Source organism: Scomber japonicus, chromosome 14, assembly GCF_027409825.1.
Source record: "Scomber japonicus isolate fScoJap1 chromosome 14, fScoJap1.pri, whole genome shotgun sequence".
Classification (NCBI taxonomy): Eukaryota; Metazoa; Chordata; class Actinopteri; order Scombriformes; family Scombridae; genus Scomber; species Scomber japonicus.
Genome location: NC_070591.1, coordinates 4,464,428 through 4,476,640, shown reverse-complemented (window position 1 = coordinate 4,476,640; position 12,213 = coordinate 4,464,428). Strand labels below are relative to the sequence as shown.

At 37.4% G+C, this 12,213-nt stretch overlaps 2 protein-coding genes across 2 annotated transcripts in view; one reads left to right on the top strand and one right to left on the bottom strand.

Moving 5' to 3' along the window:
* Positions 1-1,372: 1,372 nt before the first annotated feature.
* LOC128372491 (gonadotropin subunit beta-2) lies at positions 1,373-4,129 on the top strand. Its single transcript, XM_053332587.1, has 4 exons — positions 1,373-1,390; positions 2,415-2,509; positions 3,142-3,260; positions 3,798-4,129. The coding sequence occupies exons 2-4, from the start codon at positions 2,419-2,421 to the stop codon at positions 4,029-4,031; spliced, it is 444 nt and encodes a 147-aa protein (XP_053188562.1). The 5' UTR covers positions 1,373-1,390; positions 2,415-2,418; the 3' UTR covers positions 4,032-4,129.
* Positions 4,130-11,877: 7,748 nt separating this feature from the next.
* The window catches only part of LOC128373286 (ovarian cancer G-protein coupled receptor 1-like), a gene marked incomplete at its 5' end in the record, with an annotated part of 5,663 nt that continues 5,327 nt past the window's right edge, over positions 11,878-12,213 (bottom strand). The window contains one exon of the mRNA XM_053333577.1: positions 11,878-12,213. This exon is cut by the window's right edge and continues 181 nt beyond it. Within this exon, the coding sequence (XP_053189552.1) occupies positions 11,878-12,213 (336 nt within the window).

The following is a 12,213-nucleotide window of genomic DNA, read 5'->3' as shown; positions in this document are numbered from 1 at the left end:
AAAACTGGTATGTGTGTGTGTCTGTGTGTCTGTGTGTGTGAGAGAGAGAGAGGGAGAGAAGGAGAGTGCGGGAACAGGTGCACACTGTGGGTGCACCTGCTCCCGCACAAGGTTGCAACATTGTTGCAAAATTGGAGTACCCAACACTATCTGCACCCACATTCCCACACATTTCACCCTCTGTCTTGCAGGAACCAATCTTGGGGACCTGACACTATAAATATTCTACTATAAATATAGATTCTCTGTTCAGACTACCTTACAATTGATTTTGAAAGAGAGAGAAGGTTTAGATGGGGACACAGAGGATGAAGTTTCAGAGTGTGACGATCACAACTCTGAAAAAGTCTGACACTGAGTTGGAAGAGGAGGATGAGCCAGCTCAGAAGCATAAAAAAGCCTCAGGACCAGCCTCTGCACCTTTTGTATGGTAAAGTCTGGTATGAAAATGGCTGTGTTAAATGGGGCTAATGTGTTGTTCAGACAGATGTCAAATAAAACACTAGTTTTGGAAAAATCAACAAATGTACAAATGATCCTTCATTTGTACATTTGTACTAGTACAAAGACTAGTATAAATGTACAAATAAAGGATCATTTGTACATTTGTTGATTATTTTCTAGTTATGCCTGCTTTATGATGCATTTTCTTATTTTGTTGCATTTTAATTAAAAAAATAAACAAAAAACGAGTGACATTTCTATTCATAAATGTGATTTAACAAAAGGTAAAGGGAACAAATTTAACATATATGTTGTTTATATTACTTGCAATTGGGATGAAGTAAAGATCTGCTGAGTATTTTAACAAAAAAAGGTTTGATTATGTTGAATTAAAAGCCTCAAAATTCAATGACAATATAAGGGTCAAACTCCTCCTCTGGAACTACTTTCTGGTGTTTTCAACAAATGTACTGACATTTTGGTGAGATGCATTCTTCCCAAAATTTTACCCCACTGGTGTGTAAAATTACTTCAGTAGGCTGCAGTACTTAGTGACATTGTGCTATTAAATATCACTAATACTAAAAACCAATATTGAACATTTAATATAAAAAGAGTGAAATAGACAAAGAACTAGATGCTAATAAATCAATATATTTCATTTGTGTCTCTTAACTACTCTACACTGTGATTCACTCATTAATATCGAGCTATATGCTGAACTTCCACCTGCTTCGTTTTCAACATTATATTATTCTGGGTTACATACCGGAAACAAATGTGTGTGTGTTTGGATGTTAAAGTGTCATGGAAACAGGTGAGCAGGGTCGAAGCAGTGTGACATCCAACATGAGTGAGTTTCATCCTGGATACCAAACTCCTCTGTGCTGCATAAATACTGAGCAGGACGGTCGGCCTCAGCACACCGGCTGAGATTCACTAGAAGGTAAGTCAGTGATTAAAAAGGAGATTTATTGATTCATTGACTGATTTCATCTAAAAAAATGTAATAATATCAAACTCCAGTATCATAAATAGATGTCAATGAATATAAATGTGTGTTTTTCCTCTTTACAAAATGTTACTACAGTTATAAAGTTAATTATTGGCTCAAATTCTTTCATAACTCATCATTAGAGTATCTTTCCTAATTAATTAAAACTGAAAAGTCAACACAAGTACAGGATATAAACCAAAAAACAATAACAAACAATAATTATTAGTTACTGTTATAATCACAATATATATTATTATTAGTTTTTAAGACAGTTTTGTGGATAGTAGCAATATAGGCAATTTCTATTGAGAGTTTCATACTCAAATACCATTTGTTCAGCTGAGCTCTGCCTACTACACATGGGTGAAATGATTTTTTTAAAGAAGAGAAAGACATAAATAAAATAAATCCTTGATGAACAAAAGGTTGGAAAAAAATTAAAGAAAATGTGTTTTCAGGGCCTTTAAATTCCCAAATGAGCAATAAAAAAGGATATTTGATTAATTAAAATGTAAAAGTCGACACAAGTAGAGAATATAGACCCAAAAAAATAAAGAAATGAGATATAAAATGATTACACTGTCATGTTTACTCATGGTTATTGCTATTATAATTATTCACATATAGTATATATAACATTACACACCTCAAACTAAAAGAGAGCTACTCAGTTAAAAAAACAAAAAGAAGTAACAATCCAGTGATGATTTTTAGTTAATCTTTGCAAACAATAAAATGTAAATAAGTAAATGTAAATTAATACAAAAGTTTATATAACATTTAACTTTTATATAAAGTTGTTTAAACCCTTAGTAAGTATGTTATACTGTACCTAGATATATAAATGGTAACGACTTATGAATCCACATTTCACTAAATCCTCCAGTTACTACCTTCATCTGAGACCAACCGTGTTAACGAGCAAGTGATCCTGCTAATTGACTGTTTAACGAACCAGCTTCATCTCTTCCAGGACGATGGTTGTCAAGGTTACCAGAGTGATGTTTCCCCTCATGCTCAGTTTGTTTCTGGCAGTTTCATCTCCCATTTGGCCCCTGACTCCTGCAGGTAAGACCATCTATCTATCTATCTATCTATCTATCTATCTATCTATCTATCTATCTATCTACGACGTGTCTGTCTGTCTGTCTGTGGCACCCTCGCATGGTCAAGCCCCTGTGATACCGCTCTCGGCCACTGGGATTTTGTGGCGCTGTTTCACACTTGCTATGGGCATGCACATTGCACACGCTACGGGCAGGCGTTTATTTTCCTTTGCTGGACTGATTAACAGGCCCCATAGACGTCGTCTGAATGCAACACTGTTTGAGAAGTTAGTTGTGCTTAAAGGCATCAACTGTCTGTGGAGACAAAACTAGCTAAGATGGCTAAGGTTACACATTCTCCTTTGCTCACACAAGGACAGGTTGTTTTTTTGATACTGCTGTGCACTTTTACTGGCACTTTTTGCACAACATGTCCATCTATCTATCTATCTATCTATCTATCTATCTATCTCTATCTTTCAAGTCTTTGCCAATCAATGTGTTCCTACTGCATATCATTGTTTTCTGTGTCTGTTTTAATTAGTGCTTTTAAAAAAACACTCAAATGTCAATACTGCAGAATGAGCAGTTCAGACATATAGAGTTATAGTATGTGACATGTTTAAATCAACCTGCAGTATCTTCCATCACTAGTGGCCTTCCAGCTGCCACCCTGCCAGCTCGTCAACCAAACGGTGTCTGTGGAGAAAGAGGGCTGTGCCACGTGTCACCCGGTGGAAACAACCATCTGCAGCGGCCACTGCATCACCAAGGTACACTGTCTGCAATGCATGACACAATCAGTCTGAGATGTGCAGGCTGAGAGGATTGCTCTACAAAAAAAAAGTAATGAAATGAGGAATATATTACTTAAAATAAGCAAAATTATCTGAGGGAAGGAGGGAGGAAGGAAGGATGGAAAGAAGGAAAGGAAGGGAGGAAGGAAGGAAGGGAGGAGGAAGGAAGGAAGGAAGGAGAGAGGAAGGAAGGAGGGAGGGAGAGAAAGGAAAAGAGGAAGAGAGGAAGGAAGGAAAGAAGGACAGAGGAAAGAAGGAAGGAGGAAGGTGGGGGGAGGAAAGAAAGAGAGATGGAGGGGGGAGAAAGAAGGAAATGAAGGAAAGACGGAAGGAAGGAAAGTAAGAGAGAAGGAGGGAGGAAGGAAGGACAGAGGGAAGGAAGGAAAGAAGGAACAATAAAAACAGACGGGGTTAATTTGACCCAGGAGGACGACAGGAACAGCTACACTTAAAAGTCCTTTTTTTTACAGTGTGTGGCATCAGTCTTGACTCTTTACTCGTGCTTCCCTCCAGGACCCCGTCATCAAGATACCGTACAGCAAAGTGTACCAGCATGTGTGCACGTATCGGGACTTTTACTACAAGACCTTTGAGCTTCCCGACTGTCCTAGCGGTGTGGATCCCATGGTCACCTACCCCGTGGCTTTGAGCTGTCACTGCAGCCGCTGTGCCATGGACACGTCCGACTGCACCTTTGAGAGTCTGCAGCCCGACTTCTGCATGAATGACATACCTTTCTACTACTAGGCTTAAGTTGTAGCATCTTATAACACAATAAAAACTAAATACAGATGCAAAAACCTGCTCCTTTTATAGGTTGTGCTAAATAAAGGTTGTCACACAGAGTAAAGAGTGATGTTTCAATATGTAGTAACATAACTGTTGGTGCATTTTCATGAACAGGAAGACTGAAGGTTGCTGTTGCATGAAAGATCTTATCAGTCTGTGATAGCATGGTGGATGAAACTGGAGTACAAAACCAATTTTGTTATCAGGGTTATAAAATGAGCTCTAATCTTTGGCACTAATCTTTAAAAATGAATAAATTAATCTTATGTCATAAAACATTATGCAATTAAATCTATCCACAGAGTAATGTTAACAATACATTTATGTTCATATGTAAAAAAAAAAAAAAAAAATGTACCAAGTGTGATGATGTGTTCTCTGCATGCAAACAGACTACAATATATATGTTGAGTGATGACACCCAGTAGCTTTGTGATTATCTACATCTTATCTGAGGAGGAGAGAAAAAGCTAGACAGGCATGGATGTATGAATAGTACATCAGAAGTTACATTTTTATTTTATACATGCATATTAGACCTAACATGCTGGGTTAAACTGCACAGTTGGTATGTTGCCATTTCAATACTGCAATTTGGAAACTTGAAAGCAATAACTATTTTATTTCAATCTCACTTTTCAAAAACGGAGTTACAAAGTGCTGCACACCCATAAAATACAGTAAAGTAATGAAAGTCACAGGGAAAGGACAAAGGTTTCAGTTAACAAAACACATATTACTGATATGAATATAAAAATCATTACACATGAGTAAAACACACACAGAGAAAGTATATGAATAAGTAAAAACCAAAATAAAAACAGAAATACAAATATCACAATTAAGAATAAAAAGCATCTTTGTACAACATTGAGCTTAATTTTAAAGAGACAGAGCTTCTACAGAAACATTTGTTTTTGTTTGTTTTTAATTGACCATCAGGTGTCTTATTGTATATCAGTGACTCTCTTGTCCCCCTTCCTTTCTATTTCCCTGAATTTCTCTCTGCTTACACAGAGCTGACTGTCGTCATGTTATTATCATTTACAGCAATGATCTGCTGCTGCTGTGTTTCCATCCTGCAACAACACACAGAGGCTAAAATCTTGTCTATGGCCCCTTTTCTCATGAAAATATACAGAACCAAGTCTCCAAGAGGATTGAAGTAGATGAATGTATAAGGGTCAGTCCTAATATAAATGTGTGTCATGCTCCAAATTATGAAAGGCAGGAACAGCAGAGTGTAATTAAGCAACACCAGAATCGTAGCTCCAACAATTCGTCGTTTTTCCTCAGAGGACACAGAGATGGCAGCAGACAGGCCTTTAAAGATCCCAACCACAGAGAAGATGAGCACAGGGAAGGGGAGGAGAAGGAATACTCCAACGGGCATGGGTCCACCGCCACTGAATACGGCAGAACAGATAACGACCAAAGCTAAGACCCAGACCACAACACAGACCACCACTGATACCTTCACGGTTCTTCTGAAGCGGTACCACAGAGGCCAGGCGATGAGCAAATACCTGTAATACAAGATAGAAATATAGATCATCTTAATATCATCAGTTCCAGTATAATCAGGATCTCAAGGATGCTTCAGAAATATATTGAGATTTAATGATCAAACACATGTAAGTACTAGGGCTGTCACTTCTTATTTGAAATTTGAACATTATTTTGAATGTGGGGTTGTGACAGTTCCTCTGCTTTGCTGCTCTTGTTACTGCTGTGTTGTGTCTGCAGACACCTGGGGTCCGTTCCATAAAGCAAGCTCAGAAAAGCGGCGCTTATTGTGAAACACCTGACTTGAATGAGCCTAACAAATGAGATCAGGCTAAAGCAGCTCCATAAAGGTCGATCCACGTTCACGCAATCAAACTAATTCAAGACTAATTGCGTGTGCACGCCATTCATGAGCAGCCCACGACGTCGAACACAGATCAAACGGATTCACAATGACAAAATCTACCACAAAAGAGCCACAGAGCAGCAGCAGCCTCTAGCACACACTTCTGAAGACATATGAAGGATTTAAACTTATGATCACAACAAACAATGAATAAAATCCAGGAGAAAAGGCTGGCAGGAAATTGCTGATCGATTGAATAGGTCTGATCTGTCTCTGAAGGTGCGCTCTTGTTGCAGAGCCCTGCGTACTATAGCAGCTCTGTCATGTACAACCTCCTCAATCAAGGGACAGGCCTTGACTAACAGAGAAACAGTACATGGGTTGAGGTTGTTAATGTACTCGACTATATAGGGCTATGTATGAATGTATATGAGTATTAAGTTGACTATATATATATATGTATATATATATATTTACATTATTAAGTCGACTTTATGAAAGCTTTTTTTTAAAAATAATAACGATTAATGAAGCCATATAATATGTTAAATCATCTCTTTTCTTTCAGGCTAAGCAGCAACTCAGGCTAAATCTGACAAGAGCTATGCTGAGTTTGCTTTATGGAACCAAATCTGCTGGAAAATGAGCCAGACTAATGAAATAAACCTGGTTTATTTGGTAATCCTGGAACAGGGCCCTGAACCCGGTGTGCCAGACTCTCCTCTCCCCAACACACTCCTGCATTGCTTGCTTGCTTCATTTACCTTGTCTCTCTCTCTCACACACACACACACACACACACCACACACACACCACACACACACTCATCCACTTTCTAGATGACTGGTTTTACAGACTAACCCTACCTATCTGTTGTTTCCTGTTAATTTTCACTATTATGTTTTGACAAATTTACTCTTGCATTAATAAATACCTGTGTGACTCATTTTTTGCCACAGTTTAGACTCTAGGGATGAAAAGTTCATATTCAAGCTGTAATGAGCTGCTGGAATGTAGGCTGCAGTCTGTGTCAGACCAATTGAAGTAGTTTTCTTTATGATCCAGCAGAGGGCGCTCTAAAACTTCACCAGGTCCACCTGTTGCATGCCCTGCTGACCTATTACAGTAATAAACAAAGGTAACTAAACACCAAACCATCTGAAGAGCTGTGTGTGGAAGTATTTTGGGTTCCACACCGTGGACGGCAAAGTCCACACTGTAAGACATTAGACATGCTAGCTAACCAACCCACTGAGCCAGTGGAGGTGGAGGCAACACAGAAGAGCAGAGCAGCACCAAATGTACAACCTCATTTGACTGTATATTATTCAGCACACTCAGTCTGGTGTCAGCGACATTCATATTAATACATTAATTGCAGGTCTTTACAATTTTGTTCAAACATTTTTGAAATATTGACAACCCTAGCTATACACACATAATAAGAAAACAGATAGTTACCTTTCCAGGGAAATACAGACCATGAAGCCGACACTGGCCATTACACCAAAGATGTAAATTGAGAAGGTGATGAAGAACAGATCATGCTTGGGTGATGAATAGAAACAGCACTTCAATTGTAAACATGCTGCTCTGAATTTTGTCATGTCTGTGAATATTATGTAAATGGAATTTTAGGATTGGGCAACATCTTGAAATCATTTGATTAATAATGTCAACAATAATGTCTAAATTGTAAAACTGAGTTATTACAAATGAACAAAAAGGTTATTTTAAGTCAAAAAGTAACACAGATGGTAACTAGCCATATCAGTCATAATGATACTACTAAATAATAATAATACTAAATACTATAAAAACCTGATCATTAAAGTCTACTGACTGATCCCTATATAACAAACTTCAAAAAAGTTAAAAATGATCCCATCTATGATCTACTTTGAGTTCTGTTGTTGAGAATTCCTCATATTGATCAGACCAAGATGTTCAAAAGAGTTTAATTATTTATTAAATACACCTACCTTTAACACCTGCCTTTAAAGGACTTGACCAGCAATTTTTGTACATTTTTCTTATTTTTTCTTTGTCAACAAATGTCATGTGCAGAGCCAAACCACCAAGCATGTGTGCATGTATCCAAATCTGTTTTATTGTGATCCTAAATAAGTTACAGTAACCAGGAACAAAAGAACATATCTTCCAGTGTGGCTGTTCATTTACATGTTCTTAATGGTTTTTGGTAACAACTGAGGTCTACAGCACAGAGGAAGATATATCAGGCTTGATTTTGCTGAAAATAAGAACAATATAGAAAATTGCCAACCAATTCCTGTAACTCCAAAATCTATTAAGATCCGTCACTATATAATATTGGGTATAATGTACGCACCAGAGAATACAGATGGTAGATGGCCAGTATGATCAAAGGAAGACAGATGACGATGACGATCCACCACTCAATCTGTAGATTAATTGGTCGCTGAAAAAATGGGTCTACGGGCACATCAACATCATCATGATCATAATAATCATTGCTGTTGTTCTGGAACGTGTTGTTGCTGTACTGTTCCTCCATTCTTCAGAGACCTATGAGGTTATAAAGAGGAATACACACACACACACACACACGACTGTAGAGTATAAATACAGCAACCCCAACACATTAAGCATTACATACAAAACAAATGCGTAAAACTGCATATTGCTCTTAATGACTGTTTCAGTTTTCTCGTATTAAGTTTCTACATGTACCAATACCTCTGAACTGGTCTGTTAAAAATAATAAAGTGATAAATGTAGTAAATGTACCTTTGAAAGCTGCAGGACCACAACCTGGATGACTTCTGTATGCTGGAGTCTGTTTTCTGTCCTCTGCAACTAGTCAGTGTGGATGACCTGTATTTGACATGCATTTCTTCATCATGGTTTCACAATGACAAATGTCTTCCTGTGGTTTTTCTATGAAAAGGTATTTTGGTTTTACTAAGTAAGCGTATCTATGTGTTCAATCAAAACATATAAATAGCACCTTTTTAGATCAGACATTACAAAGTGCTTCACAATGCAAGATAAAAGACATAGTAATATATAAAAAGACTATAAGATCAATAAATTAAATAGGTAAAGTAGATATTTGACTACACAGATCCTAAATCCAGTAGGAGACAGTTCTATAATGTAGGAGCCTCAATTTTAAAGGCACAGTCACCTTTAGTTTTGATTCTGGAGTGAGGAACAAACAACAGACGTCCAAAAGTCTATCTTGCTTCCTATCTGGATTCCCAGTTAGAGGCTAAGTGTGAGGCATATAGATCACAACATAAATAACTCCTCTCCTTCTTTCTGCAAGGAGCAATGGCAATCAGCGCCTGGTTTGTCGACTGGGGATTAAGCATAGGCTAGAACGCACAGATACACCTGTTTCATGTACTGTCCACTGACAGAAACAAACAGAGCAAGCAACTGTCCTACTCACTTGGTAGAGAGACAGAAGAAAAGTAAGTTGTCTTTGCAGTAGACACAAAGCTTTCTGTCTCTGCATGAGCAATAGGCACATATGGGGCTTCAGTGAGACACTTTAACACAAAGGACAAGTCCCTCCTCGGTGCCTGCAAGGTGCATATCAGACTCAAGTGAACTTACGCGAGCATTAAATTAAGTGTAACAATTTTTAATACAAACTTTAAATACTACTAGTTCAATAAAGGGCAGAAACTTAAATGAAATCAGTATTTGTTGTGAGCAGCTTTGCCTTTAATACAGCAGTCCTCGTTCTGCAAGAAGGCTCTCGGCTGGCCTGGGAGAGGGAGGTCTGGGCTTCCCTGCTTAAACTGCTGCCCCCGCGACCCGACCCCGGATAAGCGGTAGAAGATGGATGGATGGATGGATCTAGGACATGGAAACGTTACATGTACAAACATATACCTGTAACGAGGGTTGGGCAACATCTAGAAATGATTTGATTAATTCAAATTATTGTTTTTCTACACTACGTAAAATGTCCAGCCACAACAGTCCTGTAAACTGAAACACACAAATGACACATGCTATCTGTCTATCTCATAGTGAATGAAAACACCCACTGTGTGTTTGGTGTCTGTGGACAGATAGTCTACATCAGTACGTGTCATGGTGGTTTCCTCCTGTGGTTTTTTGACGAAAATGCACTTTGGTAAGTATGAAAATGTATAAATGGTTGCATGAACTTCTGAGAGGTTAAAAATGCTTAGTGACAGTCATAGAAACCATGTTTGTGCATCTGAACAGTGTGTTCTGAGTATTAAATGAAGTGTGACAGCTTTATGATAAAAACTTTAAATACAACTGTATTGAGACTTTGTTTCTTTCCTCATTGATTGGAGCACACGTCTCTTTTTTAAATGATCCTGTTTACTGAAGCAGCTGGTGATGTTCATATTAAAATCTGTAATAAAAAGAGTTGAATCTGTTAATCATATTTAGAAACAAAATGTAAGTATATGAGTGAACGAAAAATGTGTGTGTGTGTCTTTACATCAGTCGTGTCTTCAGAGTTTCATGCTTGCAACACTTTATCTTCCATTTTAATCTGAAGTTTAGGGTGTTACACAATCATATTTGCTAATTTCCTAGCAATGTGACACGTGACTCTGCTTCCTGAAAGATACTGTTTGTCTGTGTTTGTTTGTTTTAGACACTAAAAGTAAAGTGACGATGCCTTCAAAAATAATGTCATTAATGGTTTATGTTTATCAGTTAACTTGATACAAAGTTGAATAAAGAGCAGAAACTTAAATGAAATCAGTATTTGTTCTCTCTCTCTCTCTCTCTCTCTCTCTCTGTGAATACTACAAACACCAACCGACAAATCAATCAATCAATCAATCTTTATTTATATAACCAAAACACAAAAAAGTCATCTCAAGGCATTTTACATGTGGAGCAGGTATACACTGTGCTCTTTAAATTCAATTAAAGTCCTGCATAGTACATCTTTAACAATGTGTTGTATTTTATATTTTATATTGTGATATTATCCATTGTGTCAAGTATTCATCTTCATATCAGTGTGCATATTCATTTATTCCTGTTATATTGTGTTGTGTTATAAAACATTTTATATAGTTATTTAATTATGTCTATCCACAGAGCAATGTGACATTCATGTTACCTTTAAAAGCTGCAGCACCAAGTGTGATGTTGTGTTCTCTGCATGCAAACAGACTACAATATATATGTTGAGTGATGACACCCAGTAGCTTTGTGATTATCTACATCTTATCTGAGGAGGGGAGAAAAAAGCTAGACAGGCATGGATGTATGAATAGTACATCATAACAAGTTAAATATTAAATGCATGCCACCCAAAACAAGTATTACACACAGTATATGAATGTAAAAATAATACAAATGAATAAAACAAACAGACAAAATTAGTATTAGTAAAAAGCAAAATAATAACAGCAATAGAAATATCACAATTAATAATAAAAAGCATCTTTGTACAACATGCCTGATCTCTTGTCTACATCTCTAGCATGAGCTTGAATAAATGTAAAAGCAGCCACAGCCTCACACATGTAAAATAATGATCTGCAATCTGTCCTGGATGTAGATCCCTAAGAAATGAGCCGTAATGGCTGCTACAGACAACTAGTTTATGAGTTTACTTTCATTCAGACTCTGAAACAAACGATTGAAATGAAACTTTGATTCAGTCCTCTTTTTCCTGAATCTATATAAAAAGGCTGGGGAGTAAAAAGTGAGCATGACCCATGAAGCCACATTTATTTGAAATATACAATGTTGAAATTAGGGTTAGGGTGTCCCTTTAACCAACATGCCTAAATATATCCATAAAAAACTAATTTGCTGATGCAGTATGTGAGCTTAATTTTAAAGAGACAGAGCTTCTACAGAAACATTTGTTTTTAATTGACCGTCAGGTGTCTTATTGTATATCAGTGACTCTCTTGTCCCCCTTCCTTTCTATTTCCCTGAATTTCTCTCTGCCTACACAGAGCTGACTGTCGTCATGTTATTATCATTTACAGCAATGATCTGCTGCTGCTGTGTTTCCATCCTGCAACAACACACAGAGGCTAAGATCTTGTCTATGGCCCCTTTTCTCATGAAAATATACAGAACCAAGTCTCCAAGAGGATTGAAGTAGATGAATGCATGAGGGTCAATCATAGTATAATCTTGTGTTATGCTCCAAATTATGGAAGGCAGGAACAGCAGAGTGTAATTAAGCAACACCAGAATCGTAGCTCCAACAATTCGTCGTTTTTCCTCAGAGGACACAGAGATGGAAGCAGACAGGCCTTTAAAGATCCCAACCACTGA